Source organism: Camelus dromedarius, chromosome 1 (genome assembly GCF_036321535.1).
Source record: "Camelus dromedarius isolate mCamDro1 chromosome 1, mCamDro1.pat, whole genome shotgun sequence".
Taxonomy (NCBI): domain Eukaryota; kingdom Metazoa; phylum Chordata; class Mammalia; order Artiodactyla; family Camelidae; genus Camelus; species Camelus dromedarius.
The window spans coordinates 87,225,594-87,250,436 of NC_087436.1; the positions used below are offsets into that span (position 1 = coordinate 87,225,594).

General features: G+C 42.6%; 1 protein-coding gene and 1 long non-coding RNA gene across 6 annotated transcripts in view; one reads left to right on the top strand and one right to left on the bottom strand.

The window, feature by feature from the left end:
• Positions 1-4,090: 4,090 nt before the first annotated feature.
• On the bottom strand, positions 4,091-14,777 carry LOC135321480 (uncharacterized). 2 transcript variants are annotated; one of them, XR_010381247.1, is made up of 3 exons: positions 14,323-14,777; positions 13,562-13,683; positions 4,091-7,712 (listed from the first exon to the last, which is right to left on the bottom strand). It is a non-coding gene; the product is annotated as an uncharacterized LOC135321480 (long non-coding RNA). The 2 variants fall into 2 exon arrangements; XR_010381246.1 differs by having other exon boundaries at positions 13,562-13,686.
• A 316-nt stretch (positions 14,778-15,093) lies between these two features.
• Positions 15,094-24,843, top strand: part of USP46 (ubiquitin specific peptidase 46) — a 58,400-nt gene continuing 48,650 nt past the window's right edge. For 3 of the 4 annotated variants that reach the window (XM_031434708.2, XM_064486714.1, XM_031434715.2), the window contains exon 1: positions 15,094-15,331. In XM_031434708.2, coding sequence (XP_031290568.1) covers positions 15,296-15,331 — 36 coding nt within the window. In that variant the 5' untranslated portion in view covers positions 15,094-15,295. The remainder of the gene's footprint in view (positions 15,332-24,843) is intronic. The other variant, XM_031434695.2, reaches the window with a different exon arrangement.

The following is a 24,843-nucleotide window of genomic DNA, read 5'->3' on the forward strand; positions in this document are numbered from 1 at the left end:
AGAACGGAACGTTTAATTCCTGAGTAATAACCTAAACTTCTTGACTCCTAGCCTGACTTGTAAGGGGTGAGTGCCTACAACTAAAGTATACTTTTGGAACTTTTTATTATGGAAAATTCCAAGCATGCCCCCAAATAAGGAGAAGCTTCACACACTCAGCACCAATCTTCAGCAATTAGTAATATTTTGCCAATCTCATTTCCTCTGCCCACCTACTCCAGATGTGGTGTCATTTCACCTGTAAAAATTTTAGTGTGCATTTCCAGGTTGATACAAAACATTTTAAAGCATAACTATATGCCATTATCACACCTGATAATTTTTTTTAATTTGGAGGGGTAGGAAATTAGGTGTGTTTATTTAATGAGGGTACTGGGGACTGAACCCAGGACCTTGTACATGCTATGCATGTGCTCTGCCACTGAGCTAGATACCCTATACCCTCCTGCCTCTGTTTTTTTTTAATTATCATTTAATACTAGGTCCATATTCAGATTTTCCTGATTGTCTCAAAACTCTTTTTACAGTTTTTTTTTTTTCCCAATCAGAATCCAAACAAGATCGGCACATAGCATTTGGCTATGTCTTTATGTCTCTTTTATTTGAACAAAATTCTCTTTTACCTGATAACTGATTTGTTGTAGAAATAGGGTAATCTGTCCTGTAAAATGACCCACATTCTGGATGCGTCTTTTTGTTTCCCCTTATGGTCATTTAACATGTTTCTTTATCCTCAATTAACTTGTTTCTTTTTATCTAACTTGTTTGTTTTCTATTAACTGGCTTGATGAGATTCAAATTGAATGTGGGGGCAAGAAGACGTCAGTGTTTCTGGGTGCGTCAAATCACAAGGCACACTTGTCCCATTTTTCTAGGCTTCATAAGTGGGTTGAGGTGGTGTCCTCCACTACCAAGTTAGCCATTACCCTTTCACTGAATGGCTTTTGTTTCCACTTATGTTCATTCCTTAATCTCTTTATTCTATTAATTGCTGTAAAATAGCAATTAGAAATTTAAAAAAAATCATTCCTTGTATATTTACTAGCTGGACTTCTACAAAAAACAACTTTCCCCTCAAACATTATTTGATTACCCCCAAAAATAAGTCATAAGGGAAAAGCAGGATAAACTCTTCCTTTGCCTTCCCCTCCCACCCTGAAATTTCAGAGTAATACAGCCTCAATAATGATACAGTGGTTTCATATTATCATGAATTCAAGATTTTTATGTTTTACATTTCATCAAAAATATGTCCTTAAAATTGATGCTGGAGATGGAATCATGAAATGTTGGCATCAGCCCTCTGAGACAGCATTTCTCACAGTCTGGCCACAGATCATAGCTATCAGAATCCCCTGGGGCATTGACTAACGTGTAAATTCCTGGTCCTCACCGGGATCTACTGGGTCAGCATCTTCAGAAGTACAGCTCTGGAATCTGCATTTCTAACAAACTTCTCTAGGGATTTCTAAAATGGAATGAAAGCTATGGAATGGAGAGCTTTATGGGATGACCTCAGAGCTTGGGAGCAAAGCACCAAGTAGGTACACATCTGAGCAGTTACTTCACAATAAGGTCATAAGATCAATGACCACTGATAATTTAAGAAAAGAGAGGATGGATAAATGAGCTCCTTCAAGAAGGACCCAGCAGACAAGAGTAGTGCTGTGCAGTCCTGGACGCCTTCCAGTGCTGCACCCTGGCTGGGACAATCTGGATTCTGAATACCTATTGTTATTAGAACTCGGGAAACCTTCACAACAGCAAATCCTGTACAATGTGGCTCACATGGGTCTAACTAACCACTCCCGTGGAGTCCCATGGACCAGTGTTACTCGGGTCCATATCCTCAGATCCTGCACAGCCGCGGTCCCCTGGGCCCCAGAGGCTCCCACTGCATGATCTGTGCCATCACATCAGGTGTGGTTCCACATCCATTAGGAAATGGGGTGCCATTCGTACTTGAAGGATCCCTTAGCACTGTTATCATACGGCCCATTTTTGAATTGCTCATCTCCTCCAGAGAACACACTTTCAGTATTTTATTAACGTCCCCTAATGCTTGACATTTTGAGCAAAACATTTGTTTAGTTGGTTTTCCATAAAAGTGATGATCCATTTTTGTAATTTCATTTGCCTTTATTTATTGAATTTTAAATAGCATTGTTGAATGCACTGACTCACAGGGGTAAAAAATACAGATGCTTAGAAGAAGAGCCAAACTTGCAGATCTTGCCAATTGAATTTTCTGCAGATTAGAGAAAGCTAAACTACTTCTCTCAGCATTTTTCTGCCATGTACTTGGGAAGAGAGAATGGCAATCAGGTTCCTGGGGCGTAACGGAAGTCCCAGATCTCCCTGAATGAATGCAGCCCCATTGTGTGCCCGCGAAGCTCTGCATTGTGCCAACATCCAGCCCATGGAAAGGGCATGGCAAAGGACAGCATCAGGCAATCCAGCAGGGCCCCGCAGGGGACCAGAATTATACCCAGCCTGCTTTGAGATTCTTCAAGTTGCTGCCAAAGCCCTGGCACTGAGCTCCCAGCAGAAGCCTGGCCTTGATACTATTTGATGAGGGCAGAAGTCATCAATTCGAATGCCTATGGGGGCTGCGAAGGCAGACTAAAGGAGTGAAGAGGCCTAGATAGGAGACTGATGAATTAGGGAGACACGTTCCCACTGAAGGCGGCCATCCCAGTCAGCTTCTCCTGGCTGTTACCAGGAATGAGGTCCTCGAATGGCAAGAGTTTCTGATATTTCAAGAGATAATTCTGATCATCTGAATTTTTATGTGAACTCTCTAGATTTCAGATGTTGGCATTAATTCAAACAGACTTCAAACACCATGATGGTTAAACTAAATATGTCTGTGGGCCATCACTTTGGGGCTTTTGATTTTAGGGGATACAGTACCTTAAATTAATATCGCAGTGAAATAGTGGAGAACTTATTATTTCCCAGACCAAGATGGTGAGAGAGTCTGTAGCTGGTTTTCTGATGCTGTTAGCAGAGACTCAAACCATGAACCTTCTAGGGATAAATTAGTTATATTTTCGTCAGTAGCCAGAGGCTAGACATTTGCAGTTGTGTGTCATTTGTCATCTAGAAGCTCTGGATGAATGTGTATTGATGAGTGAAGAGCCATAACTCAAAGTCCACGGTCTACTGATTGTGGGTCAACGGTGACATCTTCCTATAAGGAAGCTATCGCATTACAGAACTAGTGCCCCGACCCCTTGAGTCCTCAGAGAAAGACAGAGTTGAATATTTATATGGATTGCTTTATAAAACTCTAAGCCCTGACTTGCTGGCAAAGAAAGTAGTGAGAATTGAGACAGACTTTTGTCTTTCTGAAGAGTGACAGCTGGATAGCATGTTCTGTTGGGACTAGATTTCAGTGTCAAGTTGTCTTCTAATTAGTCAGAGAGAAAACACAGCTCTATAATTACAACATGTGGACACAGGGTTCTCTCATGGTTAACTAAGTGCACTTACAAAATTAATCCATACTTTGGGAAATTAAATTGAGTTTAAAGAGAAATTTTAGACTTAAGAAAGTACATTGAGTAAAATTTTGGGTATCCTATAAAAGACTAGGGGTGTATGGACTAGAATTCTAGTTCTGGCTTTGCTTGCAGTTGGTATGGGTCTTAATTATTTAACCTCTCCTGGTTCCAAGTTGGTTGAATTAGATGAATCTAACTGTAAGACTCAATTATTCTATAGTTTACCCTTCGTTTTTTAAAAGCTGGTTGTTTTTCTGTTGTTGCTTACAGTTGTTGACTATTAATTTCTCTATCTTGCTTTGTTTTGAGGAGACATTTGATGAATCCTTCTGTTTGCTAGATGGTTCACATGTCTATGTTATTGGTTTTATGTTAGTTGGGACATAGACTGCTCATGAGATGGGTCTAAAAGGAAATAGGATGATGTGGACTCAGTATCAAAAATATTTTAAAGAGCATTGTGAAGTTATATATGGTTCTCTCTGTTCCGCTATAAAAGGAAACTTAATTAGTTGTTAATTAAAATACAGTACTTCAACACCACAATGAAATACAAATATATATGGAGGTATATATATATATATATATACCTCCATATATATATATATACAGTCACCAAAATGGCTGAAGTTAAAAAGCCTGATAATACTAACTGTAGGGAGGATGTGAAGCAAGGAGAGCTCTGATGCTGCTAGTGCAAATGTAAGTTAGTATGACCACTTTAAAAACAGGTTTGGCATTACTGGTCCAAGTTGAACACATGCATACCCTATGACCCAGCAACTTACACCTAAGTGTATACCCAACAGAAATGTGTGCATGTGTTTACCAAAGGACACATACAATAACATTCACAGAAGAATTTCTGGTAATAACCTAGAAATGAGTCAAATATCCGTCAGTGTTGAATTTGTATATAAACTGTGATGTCTACATACAATGGAACACTATATAGCAACAAAAACTAATGAGCTACAGCTTTTCTGAGCAACATGGCTGAATCTCATAAACATAATATTGAGCAAAAGAAGCCAGGAGGAAAAAGAGTTACAGGCTGCATGATTTTATTTATGTAGACACAAAAAGAACCTAGGCAAAACTAAGCTATGGTTTTAGAAGTCAGAAGAGAGGTTACCCTTGGGGGGAGAGAGGACAGTGATTGGGAGAAGCATGAGGGAGAACTTCAGTGATGGCAGTAAAGTTCTATTATTTCTCTACCTGGGTGGTGGCTGTACAGGTGTGCCTGTTCTGTGACAATTCACTTAAGATTTATGCATGTATGTATGTTTTAATTAAAATTAAATATTCTCAGGGGGAGGGTATTGCTCAGTGGTAGAGTGCATGCTTAGCATGCACAAGATCCTGGGTTCAATCCCCAGTGTTTCCATTAAAAAAAATTAACAACCAACATCACATAAATACAAAACCCATAAGAGATACTATGAACAACTATATGGCAACAAATTGGACAACCCAGAAGAAATGGACAAAGTTCCTAGAAACATACAGTCCACCAAAATTGAATCAAGAAGAAATAGATAATTTGAACAGACCCATTACTAGGAAGTAAAACAGGATCAGAAATAAAAAACTTCCCTGCAGACAAAAGTCCAGGACCAGGTGGCTTCACTGGGGAATTCTACCAAACATACAAAGAAAAACTCATACAAATCCTTCTCAAACTTTTCCAAAAGATTGAAGAGGAGGGAATACTCCCAAAATTCATTCTGCGAAGCCACCGTCACTCTAATATCAAAACCATATAAAGACACTATCAAAAAAGAAAATTATAGGCCAATATTGTTGATAAACATAGATGGAAAATCCTCAACAAAATATTAGCAAACAGAATCCAACAACACATAAAAAAAGACAATAAAGATCATATATTATGATCAAGTTGGATTCATTCCAGGGACACAAGGACGGTTCAACATACACAAATCAATCAGCGTGATACACCACATCAACAAGAGAAAGGACAAAAACCACACAATCATCTCAATCGATGCAGAAAAAGCATGTGATAAAATTCAACACCCATTTATGATAAAACTCTTACCAAAGTGGGTATAGAGGGAACATATCTCAACATAATAAAAGCTATTTATAACAAACCCACAGCCAACATAATACACAACGGTGAAAGACTGAAAGCCTTCCCCATAAAATCTGGAACAAGACCAGGATGCCCACTCTTATCACTTCTATTCAGCATAGTATTGGAAGTCCTAGCCACAGCAATCAGACAAGACATAAAAGGGATCCAAATTGGAAGAGAAAAGGGAAAATTGTCACTATATGCAGATGACATGATACCATATATAGAAAACCCTAAAGGCTCCATATAAAAACTACCAGGGCTGATAAAAGAATTCAGCAAGGTAGCAGGATACAAGATTAACATACAGAAATCAGTTGCATTTCTTTATACTAACAATGAAATATCAGAAAAGGAAAGTAAAGAAATAATCCCTTTTAAAATTGCATTAAAAAAAATACTTAGGAGTAAATCTGACCAAGAGGTGAAAGACTTATATGTGGAGAACAAAACATGGATTAAGGAAATTAAAGATGATTTAAAGAAATGGAAAGATAACCCATGCTCTTAGATTGGAAGAATTAACATTGTTAAAATGGCCATATTACCCAAAGCAATCTACAGATTTAATGAGATCCCTATCAAATTACCCAGGACATTTTTCACAGAACTAAAAAAAAAATCCTAAAATTTATATGAAATCACAAAAGACCCAGAATTGCCAAAGCAATCCTGAAGAAAAAGAATGAAGCTGGAGGAATAACCCTCTCAGACTTCAGACAATACTACAGAGCTATAGTAATCAGAACAGCATGGAATTGACACAAAAACAGACATATGGATCAGTGGAACAGAATAGAGAGCCCACAAATAAACCCACAGACTTTTGGTCAATTAATCTTTCATAAAGGAGGCAAGAATACACAATGGAGAAAGGGCAGTCTCTTCAGCAGGTGGTGTTGGGAAAACTGGGCAGCTGCATGTAAATCAATGCACTTAGAACACTCCCTCACACTATACACAAAAATAAACTCAAAATGGCTTAAAGACTTAAACATAAGACAAGACACTATAGACCTGCTAGAAGAAAACATAGGCAAAACATTTTCTGACATCAATCTTAGCAATGTTCTCCTAGGGCAGTCTACCCAGGCAATAGGAATAAAAGCAAAAATAAACAAATGAGGCCTTATTAAACTTACAAGCTTTTGCACAGCAAGGGAAACCATAAGCAAAGGAAAATGACAACCTACAGACTAGAAGAAAATATTTGCAAATGATGTGACTGACAAGGGCTTAATCTCCAGAATATATAAATAGCTGATACAATTTAATGACGACAATAACAGGCAGAAGAACTAAACAGGCAATTCTCCAATGAAGACATACAAATGGCCAACAGGCACGTAAAAAAAATGTTCAATATTGCTAATTATCAGAGAAATGCAAATCCAAAGTACAACGAGCTATCACCTCACACTGGTCAGAATGGCCATCATTCAAAAGTCCACAAATGATAAATGCTGGAGAGGGTGTGGAGAAAAGGGAACCCTCCTACACTGTTGGTGGGAATGTAGTTTGGTGTGGCCATTATGGAAAACAATATGGAGATTCCTCAAAAAACTTAAAATAGACTTACCATATGATCCAACAATCCCACTTCTGGGCATATATCCAGAGGGAACTCTTAATTTGAAAAGATATGTACACCCTGATGTTCACAGCAGCACTATTTACAATAGCCAAGACATGAAAACAACCTAAAATGTCCAACAGATGACTGAAAAAAGAAGTTGTGGTATATTTATACAACAAAATACTACTCAGCCATAAAAAGAGTAAAATAATGCCATTTGCAGCAACATAGATGGACATGAAGATCATCATTCTAAGTGAAATCAACCAGAAAGAGAAAGAAAAATACCATATGATATCACTCATATGTCATATCTTAAAAAAAAAAAAGGACACAAATGAACTTATTTACAAAATAGAAACAAACTCACAGACATAGAAAACAAACTTATGGTTACCAGGGGAGACAGGGGGTGGAAGGGGATAATTTGCGAGCTCGAAATTTGCAGATACTAACTACTATATATAAAATAGATAAACAAGTTTCTTCTGTATAGGACAGGGAACTGCATTCAATATCTTGTAGTAACCTACAATGAAAAAGAAGATGAAAATGGACATACGTATGTATATGTATGACTGAAACACTATGAAGTACAGCAGAAATTGACAGATTGTAAAGTGACCATATTTCAATAAAAAAACATTTTTAATTATTCTGAATGTTTTAATTAAAAGCATTAAAAACATACAAAAATTTCAAGCTTTGTGCTCATGCTCAGAGCTAATAACAAGAGCTCTCTTAAAGTTGTAATAACCAATAGGAATCAGTAATAAATAACTGTTGCTGAAACATTATTTCATAATAGTGACTCCAACTAAATCTCTCATAATTACCACCCTGCTAAAAGGAAGATAAGCTACCTTGAATTGTCCTTTTTATTTAAAAATAAAGCCTAAACAACAATGAGCATTGTGTGCTTAAAATGGAAGCATCTACAGTGTCATTGTTTCAAAGGTTCCAAATGAACCAGAGACAACATAAATCATTTGATAATTGTGTGACTCAATTTACTCTTGGAACTTTTGAATCCATTTACCTAGTTCCTGGGGATCTTGAAAGGCTTATCAAATGAGTGTGTACAGCACTCAGAACTGTCAGCGCCTCACAACCCACCTTTTTGGCCACTGGTGACAGCAGGCGATGACCCATATACGTGTGAAGCTTTATAAGGTACAGGGCACCACAGTCAGAAGTAGGATCTGCTCCTGTGGTCTGATCAGTGTCACCCTTAGTCTGGCTGCCTGACCCTATTTTCTGAGAAGAAATGCAAGAGCAGAACACTAACCCCTGACTGGAGACAAAGCTGTACAGTGAGAGTGTTCAGGACAGCCTTATCTTGTTTTCAATGAACCGCATGGTTGTTAGCTTTCTAGAAGGGCAGGGCCAAAAAGGAGAATTAAAGGTGAGCCCCCCTGAGGGAAGTCTCATTCTAGGTGCCACTTGTGAATCCCTGCCCTCCCACCAGGTGGCAGTGGTGGTAGGGAGGTTTTCAAAGCTACGGAAGTGATGACACCTGGGCTGGAAGCACACCAGAGTATAATCTGGCGAGAAGGCATACATCTTTCCTTTATTGTGGTTAGTGTTTATGGACATGAAAGGAATGTAAATACCCCCAAAGACAGCCTGTTCTAAATCCGATTAGGCTATTAGAACAACTATTCACTTACTCCAGAGAGTCCGTACTTAGAGCTCTTTCAATCTTACCCTCTTTCAACCACTCATTCAACAAATGTATTAAGTGCCTTCTATGTGCCTTACTATTCTGAGGATGTGGCAGTAAACAAAACAGTCCAAACCCCTCGGGAGTGATGGAGCTTCCATTCCTGTCCACTAAGAAAATGGGGGCATCTCATGTTAATTCCCTCAACCCAACGGATGGACTTCTTCCTTTCCAAAGCTCTTGGGCCCTCAATCTGCCCCCCTACCCCTGCCTTCTAATAAGGGCACTCCATTAAGCCTCATTTCTAGGTTCGCTAGCTCCTCGCGTTTTGATGATAAATGTACTAATAATCATGATAAAAAAGGACAAATAAAATGACCAAACCCTTCCACTGATTCTTTTGCCTCCCTTAAGCTGCTGAGATCTCTCCTAGAAAGTTTCATTTCTAAATGAGGGAAGTTCATTTGCTCCAACCTCCTCTCCACACACTTACCAACTAAATCCTGCCCTCCCCATACCCATGAGGGCTGTAAATTCTATATAACCCAGATCAGAACTTGGAGGAAAGAGAAAACCCCCAGGAAAGCAGGATGGTAAGTAAAAAGTGAGCCAAGTGTTGCAGGTAAGTAATTAATTACCTGTTAATTATCTGAGAGCCTCCTGTGTGCACCTAGCATTGTGCCAGGCATCTTAGGCTTCTAAAGAAATGTCAAAAGTGACCCTTGATAAAAACCTACCAAGGAAGATGAGACTAAAAAGACTTCCTCTGGGAGTGAGGTCTGAACTGAGTTTTGAGGAGTGGACTTGAAATAGAAGGGACAGTAATCAGTTGAGGAGGGGAGGGGTGTGAAGGCTGCAGGCCTGGAAGCAGGAAGGGAGAGTGCCGTACTTGATTTAAAGGTAAGAGGAGATGGGGCAGAGCCGGATTTGGGAGGTCTCTGCAAAAAAGGCAGAGCTCCACTCCGTGAAGGTAACTTTGAGCTCTTCCATTGTCTACTACCCTGTCTCTCCTTCCCTTGAAAGCCACATGTCTTCAGTCTCTTTTCTCACCTCCCTCTCATTTATTAATCCATCCCATTATGGATTATCCAATATCCAAACCATTCCATGCAAACTGCCCTTGACAGAATTCAAATAACTCTTGAGTAACAGGCTCTGGTGAAATAATGCTTAAATGAACCCAGGCAAGTTACTGAAATTCTCTGAGCCTCAGTTTTCTCTTCTTTAAAATAGGGTTTATAATGGTGCCTTCCTCAAAGGATTGTCAGAAGGATTAAATGCATTTTAAAGTCATGCTGAAGAACTGAACATTGTTACTATGATTATTTATCTTCTTTAATTTCTTAGCTGTATTTGATACTTTTGACCACCCCTTTCCATCCTGAAATACTCTGGCATTTGCAATGCTGGATACATGTTTGCTTTTCTTCTACCACTTTAGAAGCACTGCAGTAGTTTTCTTTGGATCCCCTTCCTCTGCCTGATCCTTGCACGGTGGAGCTCTTCCTAACTACCCCTTTGTCTCAGGCAAAACTCCTTGGTAAAACCCTCCCTAGGCAATTTCATCCATAACCATGTGTCCTCTGTTATCTTATATATTAATTACTCTTAGATTTACCTCCAGTCCAGACCTCTCTTCTGAGCACCAGACTGGTACCTGATGTAACTCTGCAGGTGTTTCATGGTTATCACTGACTCAGCACCTCTGAAACCAAGCACACTTCCTCCCAACCACCTACACCTACACCTTCTCCGTCAGCATTCCCTAGCGTAGACAATGACATTCCCTTTCACTCTGGTCAGAAACTTGAGATTCATCATTGACTCAGCCTTGTCCCTCATCCCAGTCAATCACCAAATTCAGCTACCTACATCCAAAAAAGTCTACAATCTGTCTACTTCTCCCTTTTCCACTGCTACTCTGTACCTATTCCTGGGATACTGACAACTCTGCGACTCTCTCTCCACAGATTTCTAACTGGCCTCCCCTAGACAGCAGCCAGCTGGAGTAATCTTTCAGTGAATCAAAGTGTATTAGCAAATAAAATCTAATCATGTTCCAACCTAGCTGAAAAGTCCTTCAATGGCATTTCAATTGACACTTCAAAATATGCCAAATGTTCCGAAGACTTAGGGAATTCTAACCACCCATAAATGCACTCATGATTTTCGATGCTGTTTCCTTACAGCAGGAACTCACTCCAAAATCAGCTTATCCTTATTTTATACTAACTGCATGCAGAAAGGGGTGAAGACATTCATAAACAATGCCAACGAACACCGCATTAGAAATGGAGCTGGGCAAGGGCTGTGACTGCCTTCTTTTATCCTAGGGTCACCAGTGCCTCACACAGCATCTGGCATTTATTAAAGTATGTCTTTAATAAATATTTGTTCGACACAAGATGAAAAAGGAAAAAAGGCTGTCATAAAGTTCCTCACGAACTGAAATATAATCCTCAGAAACCAGTCTGATTTTAAACTTCCACCTACATCCAGGAAAGTGTTTTTCCCCCCAGACAGTCAAATGTTTACTAGCATTTGCATCTCAAATGAGCTGCAGTAACCTATTTGGCAATGAGGATAAAAGGAAAGGAATGAATGTGCCAGGCACAGTGCCTGAGGCCGGATGAGATTTTTTAAATGCCCAAGACAAGGTTCCTTCCCTTCAGAAGCTTCTGGGATACTCGGAGAGAGGCAATTAACCAAATATTTAATATTTGGTTTCTTGGCTGCTCTTACAGACAAGGCACTGTCTTTCTTAGGTGTAAAATGGTGAGCAAAAACAGACCTCTGTCTCATTTTACATCTAATGAAGGGCTGGGGAACAGACATTAATCAAACAATCACATGCACAATAATAATAGCAGCGATCACTTTGGTGGTGGTTAGCATGTGCTAGGCATATTTTTAGCACTCTACGTAAACTAACACCATCACAATCTGTGAGGGGGCCTCATCTTCATTTTATAGATACAGAAACTTTGGCACAGAGAAGTGAAGGCACTACCCAAGATGATACAGCTAGCCCAGACAGTCTGGATGCAGGATTCATTTTTTAACCACCCCTCTACTACCTCCATGCTGTGTGCTGTACGTACGGCATAGCCATATTTACAAATATAAGGTCCACAAAGGGAAGATCCATGGTGCTGTAAGAATATATGATAAAGGCATCCCATCTTGTCTCAGGTCATCTGAAGGCTGAGCGGTGTTAACTAAGCAAAGAGGGGAAGCAGGAGGGGTGCCAACACAAAACTGGTAACAACAGAAGGGCTAGAAAGGAACCACCTGGATACATATCATTAGTGGTGGTGGGAAGCAATCTTGGAAGGCAACATGGAGAAGGCCGATCTGGAGAAGGAAGACCTAGAAAGATCTGTTTAGCGGGTAGAGAAGAGAGCAAAAGAAAACATCATGAATTCAGAATGAATTAATGAATTTGGGGCACAGGGAGACAATGGTGTATTAGAATTGTTTCAGTTGTGAGTAGCAGACACCCAATTTGAACTGCCAAAGAAAACAAGGACTTTACCACCTCGAGTTGCTGAAGAGTCCAGGATACAGATCTGGCGGCAACAGGATAAATGACGTTGTTAGGATCTTTTTTACATTTCTTAGCTTCATTTTTCTTCATTCTCAGGCAGTGGAAAGATGGCAGCTCTACATTTTGTCACATCGGCTCAACTCAAGAAGAGGGGTGCTTCTTTCCCGGAAGACCCAGAGCTGACTCTTATTGGCTCAGCTTATATTACATCTTCCTGGCTGAACCAATCACCGTGGCTGGGCCATGACGTTCTCTCATTGGCCAGGCCTGGATCATGTGCCTCCATCTGTTTAGTGCTAGCCTATGTTCCGTCTTTCCATTTGCTTACTTTTCCCAGTTCTAACTCTATACCTTCATACCAGCTGGCCCCTATATGCGAAACACTTTTCCTCAAAGTTCTTTCACTAGCTTGTCAACATTTTCATCATTTTACCTCTTATTAACTCCAAACAATGTTTCCTCCCTGAACAAGGCTGGGGTTACAATTATTCTTCTTTAACTGATGCCTTTCCAATTTAGACCTATGAATACCAACCTTGTAGTAGTGTAAAAATGTATTTAATTATTCATTGAGTCTGACAAGAGCTGCTGTGTTCAATTGATTTGTTGTGTGTGTAATTCACTGCCTGAGTTTCAATCTGGATGTCTGTCTATATCGAACACTTCAGTTTTAGGCCACAGGCTGTTAACAGGCATGCAAAGGATCCGTTTAACTTGCTGACAAAGCACTCAGTAGTCAGATGATATTCAATGTTCATTGTGTCAATGGTGTTTTCAATCCTGTGGACTTTGTGATTCATCGTGCCAATGTTGGCAGAAATACTGAACTCTATTATGGTATACAATTTCCACACCATTTAAGGCTTTGGATTAAGCCTTTTACAGGGGAATGTCTGTGAAACTGAGTCCCAAGGTCTCAGTTCTAGCTTTGAGGTTGCTCCTGAACTTGTTTTGTGGCTTTCCTCAAGTCTATACACCTTCCTAGGTATCAGTTACCCAACTGGTCATAGGTTGGGTGTTTTGCTTGTCTTCTTTCCCAAGGTGCTCAGCTAGGTTAGCACACTGGCTTCATTTGTAACATGTGGGTAACACAACTGAGGTAGGATACTTGATACCCTAAGCCTCATTTTACTAATTGACAAAAGGTGATTATAATAGCATTGATTACCTGATGGTCACGGTGGTGCTGAAGATCATGGAAGTAAAGAACATCATGACTGACACTGGTAAGAAATCAAAGTGAGCTATCATCATCATCATCATCATCATCGTCATTGTCATCATCAGGATCTGCTGGAAATAAGACGTAGGTGGAATGACTTAATATAAGCAGGAATTTACTCCTTAAATCCACTGAAATACACAATCAAGATGACCCCAACGAAACTTTAGTCGTTTAGCCGTTTTCACCCCAGGTCCTAGGGATACTAGCAATCAGCGGTTCTCAAACCTTAGGTGCATAACACCAAATAAGTAACGGAGGACAGGAAGCGGGCTAAAAGCTATCTTCAATTAGATTAATTTCTCCTCTAATTCAATTGTAAAATATTTTGGTTTAAGAATTATCACGCCTTTCACCTGTACAACTTCTCCGTTGAAAGCACTGAATTGCAACCTTGCATGAAAATTGTTTCACACCTTTAGAAATGGGCTCCTCCACTTCATAGGAACAGATCTGCTAAGTGGTGTAGACTTGAGCTTTGAGTCAGAAACCACGTTTTTTGTTTTTTGGTTTTTGGTTTTTTTTGCAGAAAATGTGTATAAGCCAATACAAGGACCCTTCTCAAAACCTAGAGAAGGTGGATGTCCCTGAGAGAGGTATGTTTTTCTTGAAGATAGGGGGTAGTTTGGTTTCCGTCCTTTGCAGATTCATATCGCTCCCTGGACCGTCCCTAGTCCTTGCCCAGAACCGAGACTTCTCCTTTGTACCTGCTAATGTCACAAATTGTCCGAACGCGCCGTGGCTGGCCTCCGCCCAGACCCGGATTCCTGTCCCCTCCTGGCGCCCTGGACCAGGCATCAGGCCCGCTGCTGGCGAGGGCTCTCTACACGCCCGTGTCCTGACCCCGTTTACTTCTTGGGTCCCCGCCGGTGCCATCTGGCTGGAGCCCCGAGGAGAAACGAAAAGTTGGACGTTGTCACCCCTGCCCCTTGCCTTCTCCATTCGCTAAAACATAAAAACCCGGGGCTGCTGGGGGACGCGCAGCAGGAAAGAACAAGTGGAGACAGAAAGCGGCCCCTTGTCCCTGGCGGCCTCTCCGCGGCGACGTGCCCGGTTGCCCAGCCCGCTGGCGGCCAGAAGTACTGCCCCTTCCGCCGGCCGGCGCCTCACGCGGGCGCTGTCCCTGCTTCCCCCGGGCCGGAGGGCGGAGGAGGCAGCCGGCGGGTCGGGGTCCGCCTGGGGGACCTGCCGCAGCCGCGCGAGCGAGGGCCTGGCCGCGCATTCCAGCCAGAGTGAAGCAGGAAATAAAAAGAAAAAAGAAAAAGAAATAAAAAGGCCGACCCGGAGTGGCGGGCGGACGGGCGGACGAGGGAGGAGGAGCCGCAGGGGCCCGGGCCGGGTCGGGGCCGGGCGCACGGCGGGAGCGCTCGGGGCGCGGGTTGCACGCGGCGCTCGGGCCGCCCCTCCTCCCGGCGCCGCCGGCCGCGGCCCAGGCTCCCCCGCTCCGCCACTCCCCGCCCCTCCGCTCTCCCTCCCGCCTCCCGCCTTCCCCGCCCTCCCCACCTCCTCTCCTCCCTCCCGGCCTCCCTCTCCCAGCCAAACTGAAAGCCGGACCCCAGGCCGCCTCCCCGCCGCCGCCGCCGCCGCCGCGCCCGGCCTCCCCGCGAGCGCTCCACTATGGCTGGTCCTGTTTTCACCTTATAAAGATGGCGGTGCGGGATCGCTGTAACCTTTAGACTAATGACTGTCCGAAACATCGCCTCCATCTGTAATATGGTGAGTGGCCGCCGCCGCCTCGGGGGTCGCGCCCCAGCCGCGGCGAGGCGAAGAAAGGGAAACCCGATCCGCACGCCCGCCTGGGCTGGGGGAGTGTGGGGGCGAGGGGGCGGCGGGGCCGCGAGAAGTTCCGGGCCCCTGGGCTGGGCGGGCTGGTCGCGGCCCCGGGAGCGGCCGAGGGAGGGGCCCGGAGCCCCCCGCCTCCCTCTCGGCCCCGGGACCGAGGAGCCTGCCCTCCGGTCCCCGGGCCGCGCCGCTGCGCTTCCGCCCTCAGGTTGCGGTGGAAGCGTCTTGGGGGGAGGGGGCAGGCCGAACCCGGACGTCCCGGGGGACCAGGTTGGAGGAGAAGCTGGGGGTGGAGGGGCACCCATCCTGTCCTTGCGGTGGATAAAGCCCTGCCGGACTCCCTGGCTGCCGTCATCTCATTTTGAGTTCACTCTTTAAACTGCATTTAAAATTCACTTTGCAGAGCAATCGGTGTATATGGAGAAATTTGAAATGTGATAAAGCTGTTAAAAAAAAAAGTGCTAAATTGTGGTTAGGGAAGTGAACTTCTGCCTGGTTTGAGAAAGCATGGCCATTTGCTTTGGATGCCTCAGTTTTCCCATCTGTGAAAGGGGGACAAGGTTATCTGGCAGTAACATTTAGAGGCCCTAGGGGTGGGGCCGTTTGCGGGCTAGGAGGATATCTCCAGGGTTATCCTGCCTGATTCACTGTAGACCCTGCGCGGGCTGCTGGGCGTGGACCCAGCAAGGGGACATCGCTGCGCTCCAATGAAGACTGGGTTCATGACGTGGTGGTCACTTTAACTCGGGTTTTCTCCCATTGCTTTCCCTTCCTTTTCAGTTTCTGCAGGAACAGCTTCCAGCCCTGGTCACCCTGCTGGCACCCCCCACTCGTCAGAGCTTTGGGGAGCATAGCTTGCACCCTGGAGTAAGGAGGCATTGCCCTCCTGTGCAGGATGAGCGTGTGCTTTGCGTTGGCTCTCCGGGGTCTCCCCACCGTCGTCTCCCCTCCCCACAGCTGGATGGAACACATGCTCTTTTAATGCCAGTTTGGGGAGAACCTCCCTTGAAACTAATAATACACACCCCTAAAGGGAATCTGAGGAGGCTTGATTGAGAAGCCTGGGAGTAAGGTGATCTGGCTGCCCTCCTCCCATCACACAGCTTTTAAATTCTTCTGTCCCACATTCTGTTGCAAGATTAACACACGGCAAAGGAGCATTAAGGAGCCATGTGTTCGCTCAGGGGTGGAATCAAGACCCACTGGTGCTGGCTTCAGTTTTCAGCGCTGTTGGATGTAGCTACTGCTGCGATCGGCAGAGCAAATGCTGGGCCTTCCCAGGGCGATCGCTGCAAAGGTACTGGCGCAGGACCAGTTAGATGTGGTGGGTGACTCCTGGCGTGTTGCCATTTCCTCCCTTCCTTCTCCACGCAGAGACAGGTCTCCTGCTTCTGCCTGTCGAGTGGCATTAATGTTGCTTGGTGCAGTGAAAAGGTGATACCTTTCTTCTCGGTTTCTGTGTCGCTAAGACCAGCTCCTGAGGGGAACTGTGAAACCAGAGCAGCTCTTTCGTGCCTGCTGGGGTGGCCTCAGGCTTACAGGGTGGAGAAGCCATTGGTGGTGTTCCCGTCCTGCTTGTGTGTGGTGACCCCTCTCTGTACTGAAGCAGGCTGGAAACTTGAGAGCTAGCATGTCCCAAGACAGAGCCAGCCTCCAGCTTTTTTTTTTTTTTTTTTTTTTTTTTTTTTTTTTTGCCCTCAGTGCAGCTGGGGCTTCTTGGCACACCTGAGCAGAATGTCACAACCTGTTTCCAGTAAAACTCAGCCAGGGAGGCGAGCTGCAGGGAGAACATGAGAGGAGCGGGCCAATACTGTATCTGGAGAGTTGACACCTCATGTGGATTCCCTAAAAAGTCACCAAATTTAGGATCATCACCCTGGTGAGGTGAGGAACTGATAATTCTTAAGTAGGGAGTTTTACCTTTCTCTGTGGACCCTGTGTCTGGAGTAAGTGATGAAGAATTTGGGCTCGTAAGTCAGATTTCCTGGATTCAATGTCCTGTTTCTAACACAACTAGCTTTTTGTCCTTGAACAAGTTGCTCTCTCTCTAACTTACCTAAAAATGAGGTTGATAATGGTTCCTACCTCATGAGACTGTGGTATTAAATGTTACTGAGCCTTGTCGGTAGCAAGTACTTGTTGAGTGTCAGCTGTTATCAGCACATCTTTCTCATTATTGTGTCAGTTGCTTAAAAAACAGTGGTGATAATGTCTGCTTGGACCTGATGGAAGCAGTCACTCATATAAACCCACATGTTCATTTATGCAAACCAAGGTGACTGCAGTATACAAAGGCTGAGGTGGGAATCCTTAACCCCACCCCTTATAAAAGGCTGCTCAGGTCATCCTGGTCCCTCCCAGTCTGACTTCCTGCAGAGGAGGCTCGGTGATGAGGAGACTGCTGTCTTTTCACTTGATCAGAGATACATTTTCATTGGTTTCCTCTTTAGATTTTTCACTCGATGATGAATTGTTTCCAGGTAGGTCTTCTGTGGGTCTCCCTTCACCGTTTAGTTTGTCTTTGGGACTCTTAACTGATCCTTCTCATGCCTGACTCCTTTTGGTCCCAGCTGGTTTGAGTAGTAGTAGTAGGAGCAAGTAGCAATTGCATTTTTTTAAGCAGGTCACTTGACATATTTTAAACAGGCTGCTGTGTGTCCAGAGAGAGTGTTAAAAGATATCCTTCTAGGTGAGGCTTGTACAAACCAAGACCTAACATTGAGAAGTGGATTTGTTTAGTCCAGCAGGCAAGAAAGGACCCAGCAAAGCAGGAAAAAACCTTGTAGCAAATCCTTAGTGTGATTGAGAAATAAAACCTTTTCTTTCCCCCACACTTCTTGTGCCAGTTTTAGACATAGGGGTCTTGGAAAACATTCACATCCCTCCACTTGTCTCCTACCTCACTAAAGTTTTATTGTCCATTGGCAGTTTAATGCGAGTTCCCATTTGTTTTAATTTCAGTTCATGTGAATTCCTGCCATAGTGATTCTTGATCTGCTTTGGGCTTGTCAGCTTAGCCACACAGTGTATCTGGTTCAGAGATAGTAAAGCTTGTTTGGCTGGTGTGTTGTAATTTTAAAAATGTACTAGCTGCCTGCTACCAAGCATGAGAAAATGTTCCTTGTTGATAATCCTCTGACTTTTGTCCAGACTAATGGACTTAACTTACTACATATTTTTAATGGCCCTACAAATGGAAGGTTTTTTGGGGGTAAATTTAATGCTTGAAGAGCCTTGGAATTTTCTAAAGAGGAAGCATTTGTTAGGAGAAATCAAATGTGCCTTCTAGAAATGTGACTTGTACTGATGCAACATGGCCTAAATCATCAAATCTTAATTTCATTTGTTAATACTGCTGTAAGATGTGCCATGGAAGAAATGCCATGTGTCAAATAGCTTACATTTTTGTTCTCAGAAATGACTATCTGTTGAGGACATCCATGTTAGTGGTGCTTAACTGAATGAGATGAGTCCCTATTCCCAAGGAGCTCAGTGGTTTCTTATCTTGTGGGCATATAACATTGGTGAAGATGAAATAATTTCAATACAGTGTGATATCCACATGGATAAAGGTTGAACAAAATCTCAGAAGCAGTATAGTAGAAAGACTGATGAACACAGTAGGGCCTTTCTTTAATATAATTTACATTTGACCCACAATTGACTGTTTTTTAATTTTATATGAGGACATTATGATAGTCAATGTAATCTGGAACTGGAATCTGCCTTTCACTGTCTCTCCAGCTAAGCATGAATCTAATGGTGCCTCTGGATAAATTGTTGTATTTCTTGGGCCCTTAGTTTTTCCCTCAACTTGTAAAGCTGATATATGTATTTTTGGTTGTCAAAAGCGTCTTAGTAGTATTTCTTAGAGTCTTTACTTGAGTACCTAGCTACTTTGTTTAAAATGGAGCTGTATTTACCAGATATTAGCATTTCAGCATCCAGGATATTATTGGGCACTGTTGTGAGTGCCAGATTTGAATTCTTGTAAGCAGATGAAGTCGCCTTGGTATGAAGGGAAAGTAAAATTAGTAAAAAATTTGTAGCAAAGCTAGGGGATTTTTATAGTGGTCATTTTATATTGGTAAGTCAATTACTTATTTGAGGCAAGTATTTTGAGACTAGTTGGAAGAAAATTTTTAATTATTTAAAAATATGTGAATCTCAAAATTTGGGGGAAGAGATAACTTGTCTCTTCCTCATTACTGTTACTCCTGCTTCCCATTGTCAGAGATAATTGAGGGGGGTAGTAATAGCTCAGGGTCCAGTAGAGCGCATGCTTAGCATGCACAAGATCCTGGCTTCTATCCCCTGTACCTCCATTAAAAAAAAAAAAAGGTAATTGGAGACTGTAAGCTGAGTCTAATGTGTTAGCTCAGAGTGGTTAAAGTCATGTGTGAGCTTCTACTCTGATAGTTGTCAGATTTAGAAATTGCAGCTTGAAGTGGGGTGGGTTAATATTTAAAGAAAATTCTGTTCTTCTGGCCTCTCAGATCTAATATGGAGGAGTTTGTGTTGGGTCAGGACCTGACAATTAGGTCTACAGAGTCTTCTCTGGTTTTTTTGGAATCGTAGGGGAAAACAAAGCTGAATGCCAATATTTAGTTAGAATTAAAGATTGTGATACCATTTTCTGGATGTCAACTTAATGTGTTCCAGTTCACCCAAACAGTAAAACCTATTTATTTATTTTTCACTAATGTGGAATTTTGGTCTGTTTGGGTTGTAATTGAAAGTAATTTTCAGTTTTGATTTTCTTTAGCAATTAAGAGAGAATTCTCTATTTCCCATGTCTTTTCTGCCCTTCTACCCTGGGCTGTCTAGTTCGTTTGAATGAGTTGAGGTTTTATGATGGTGTTTAGTTCTGTGGTAGCATCAGGAGGGTATCTGTCTCTTGGTGGTTTTATCTCTAGCCTCCCCCGGAGTCAGCCCAAAGCAGATTGACTGGAAGAGTTATAAAAGGTGGTGTCTTTTAGTCTAGTTAACTTTTCTGGCATAAATATTTTTAATGCAACTTCTTATAGTAAACCTTCAGTTGTGGTGAAACTAAATGCTAGGCTAAGGGTTTGAAAGGCCTTGCTGATCTTTAAAGAGAACAGCCACCCCAAAATGAACAAGGATAAACTTTTCTTAAGGCAGATAAATTCTATATCAGCAACCAACCCTGGCACTAAAGGCTTTTTGGAATGTTTCTGCTCAGGGATTCTGACTATAATTTTTGCACAAGTCTGCTACCTGGAATTTTACAATTCTGAGAATAACAATTTGCTGTGGAGAGGTCTAAGAGTGTGCGGGAGACCTATTGGTTCTCTAAGCTCTCCACTCAGAGGTCCAACCTTCCACCTGTCCATCAAGTTCTGATTCCTTTTTCAGAACCCTCAAATGCTTTAAAGTAGCTCAGACTTGGGGCTTTTTCTAGGTGGTGATCAATGTCAGGCATACAAAAAAATAAGGAGACTGATAGGATGAACACCCAGGATCTATCACCCCGTGAAGGAATACAATATTACAAATACAAGCAAGCCCTTCCCCATTTCATCCCCCTTCCCTCCAGACAGTGACCACTTTTCTGAATTTGGTGTTTTTCACATGTTTTTATACTTTAACTAGATACGTATGTATTCATGAACCAGATATAGTATTGCTTCCTCATGTTTTAAACACGCTCTTGTAATACTGAACCACTGCTTTTCAGTTTGCTTTTGTTTAAATTATGACTTTGAGATTTATCCATGTAAACACATGTAATTCTAAGTTATTTTAGCTGGTTGTGTAATATTCCATCACATGAGTATGCTACAATTTGTCTATTCATTTTATCGTTGGGTTTATAGTGTTGCATGCGTGTCGGGACAGTTTTGAACTTGTCTCCCTGTGCATATGTTTAGTTTTTCTCTGTGGTCCATACCAAGAGGGGAGATTGCTGGGTCAAACGAAATGGGCATCTTTGACTCTAACATGTTGCTGGATTGCTCTCCAAAGCAGCTGTGCCCGTTTGCCTTCCAGCCAGCAGCCTTTGGGAGTTCCAGTTACTCCACATGCTTGCAGACACTCAGTACTGTTAGACTTGATACTTTGCCAGTCTGATGGGCATGAGATGGGATCTTTGTGGTGTAAAATGTGCCATTTCTTGTTTACCAGTGAGGCTGAACATCTTTTCATGTGTTCATTGTGCTAGGTTGTTTTTAATCCAGGGGCTCCGGAGCAGTTTTCTAAGGCTTGCAAGTCTGGATTGCAGTGTTGGTTTTGTCTGCACAGGGAAACAGATGAAGGGGAGCATCAGGGAGACCAGAGAGAAACTCAAGAAAGATAAGGATAGAACTGAAGGTAGAAGCTGAGGATATGATAATAAGATGGTGGAAAACTTGCAGCAAAAGGATTATAGACTGGAGTCTAGATGATAGCTTGAGTATTGAGAGGAAATTTGGGATCTGTTGCTGTGCTAGCCAGGTCTCAGCTCAAGTGACATCACTCCTGCTTTGTTTAATTGAATTTGGCTGTGGTGAGTATCGTGTCTGGGGCCCCTTCCGGTGAGGACAGTAGCAGGGCTGGACCGGTGGAGTTTTCCTGTTTACCCAGTTGCTTTTTGAAGTTATTTTAAGAAAGGCAATGCGAAGTTACATTCTTCCTAAAATACATTTCTTTGTCTCTGGGTTAGATATACTATGCGGGAAGCCAGCTTTTATCAGGATCTACTTGAACGTACTTGTGGAATTACGACCTCAAATATTTAGAAAACATGCCTTGTGCTTTATTTTAATTTTCAGAGTATGACGAATGTCACCTTCTTGAACATAGACACGTATGGTTTTAAAAATATGATTAACAACAACTTAAAATATGTTATACTTGAGTCATTTCTTTAGTGTACCAAAGAATTGTGCCCTCAGGCGCATTATTTTATTAAAAATTCAGACCCTGGGTTTCTGCCCCCAGGGATTTTGATTCAGTCTAAGGCTGGGAATGTGGAATCTGCATTGTAACAAGTACTCCCTTCCCTTCTCACGCCTTCCTTCTGCTGCAGGTGAGGGTCCTACTTTGAGAAATATTGCTTTCCTTTGGTAATAACCTCAGTCTCCTAAAAATATATATATATATATATACCTTATAGAAATTATCTGCCACGTGAAAGTTTTTAAAATTCTATGTAAGACTATTTAAGGTAGTAATTTAACTGCAAGAGCTATAGATCATTGCTGTTTTGTAGATATATTTCCTAATATTAAATTGCTAGAGTTTTATTACTTTATGCTCCTAGAACAGGGGTTTCCAACCCTGGCTGTAAATCACATTCTCCTTGAAGCTTTTGAAAGAAATTTAAAAAAAAATTAAATCATGAAACATTATTAACACCCAAAAAAGTATGAAAAAAAAAGAATGTAATTTAATGTATCTTATATCCCCAAATGCCAGCCTTTCGGATTTAACAGACATAATATAATCGTCCTTGGCTAGGATCTCTTTTTAGAGATACTACCTTAAAAAAAACCCTTAACCACCCCTGTCCCTCTCCTCTCCTCCTAGAACTATCTATTTTCCTGAAGATGGTACGTGTTTACCAGGCATGTCTGTGTACTTCATATTTATGAATCCATAGCAGTCTATCAGTGCGTGTGTGTGTGTGTGTGTGTAAAAATATGTGGCTTTTTGCAACTATCTTTTCCACTCAACAGTTCGACTCGAGAATATGTTGACACGTATCCATCTATTTATTTATTCATTCTAATGACTCCTTAACAGTGTTCTTTGACTGAACCACGGTTTACTTATCCTTGTCCTTATTTGGGAACAATTGGATAGTTTCCAAAATATTCTGTCTGGAAACAGTGCTGCAGTGAGCATTCCTGTCTTCCTTGCCCACGTGCCTCCATTTCTCCAGGATTATCGTCCTGGAAGGGGAAACGCTGCCCTGGGATATGCCCACTGCAGCTTCCCTAGATATTGTCGAATTGCTCTCCAAGGTAGCTGCATGAATTGGAGCTCTTCTGAGTCACAGCTTCTAGGACTTGAAGCTGTTTCTGACTGTGTGGAGGTGTAGGTAGGTTGGGGTGGGTTTTAGGCTCCCCCCCCCCCACCTTTTTTAGTGACATAGTTGATTCTGATGAGCATCCAGGGTTGAAAAACCTCTGTGTTAGACTCCACGAGGGCAGGAGCTATGTTCTCTTACCCACTGTTGATTTCCCAGCATTCAGCACAGCACCTAGCACACGTGTGGTAGGCGTACAGTATGTAATGACTGGGTACATGAAAGGAGAGCTGTAGTGTGGTAGAGCGGGGGGATTGCCTTGCAGCAAAGCAGTGCTCCTCAAATGTTACTGTCCGCAGGAATTACCTGGGGATCTTGTTAAAATGCAGATTCTGATTTAGGAGGTCAGGAGTGGGGCTGAGCTTTTGCATTTCTAGCGAGCTCTCCGGTGACCAGATGCTCCTGGTTTGGGGTGCACAGTTAGAGTATCACAGCCCTAAGAAGAAAAAGAAAACAATTTTTTTCTTACTTACGGATCAAAGTGGAGGAGTTTGGGGTTTGAAATCCTGCTTGCTAAATCTCAGAACCTGTTTCCCCATCTTTTTACAACACAAAAAGACGTGATGAAATACCCTCCTCCTCGTGTTTTTGGGAGGATCAAAGGCTGCCGTGCCTACTGAAGCAGTTTGTGAGCTGTGATGCCCTCTTGCATATTTTCAAAATTATCTTTTAGTGTTGAACATTTTCCTTTGGTTTACTCAAAGCACAGAGCCATTGGGCTGGTATTGCAGAAGATGAAGGAATTCTTTCATTTTGACCTGCTGTCTACATTTAGTGGGCATTTGGGGAGGAGTAGGATTGAGGAAGGAGGCTGGGCAAGAGCAGAGGCGAAACTCACCAGATGGTGTCATTCTGACTGCAGATGCTGGGAGATTGGGGCGGGGGGAGTGCTGCTCACTGTCTCTGGGGTATGCAGGGCTAGAGAGAGGTTCACAGCTTTCTCCCAGTCAGCTCTCCAAGTCGGAAACTCAGAGTGAGGCGGAGTAGGAGGCAGTGCTCAAAATAATTATTCGGTACCAGTTGATCTACTACTGTAGGTGTAATTAGTGCTATCCAGGTTAAGCTGCCACAGGACACTGCCCTTTAAGTACAGGGTTTCAGGATGCTCTGCTGACTTTGTCCTGCAGAGGCCATGTGGTATGGAGAGGGGAGGGCAGATGAAAAATGAATACACATAAAGCAACATTCAGAACTAATGTGCCTTGGTTGCTGAGGTGTCCCCAAGTTTCTCTCCCTCTAGAGGAACACCACGGACTGGATCTGCTTGCTTAGCCCAGTGATTCTCAAATGTCAGCCTGTTGACCTCCATGGTTTTCATTGTATCTCAGAACCACCCAAACTTATTTATTTAGTAGTTGTCCTTAAATCTGTTCAGCTTCTTTTAATTTGGCCTCGTTCTGTGCGGAGACATCTGTGA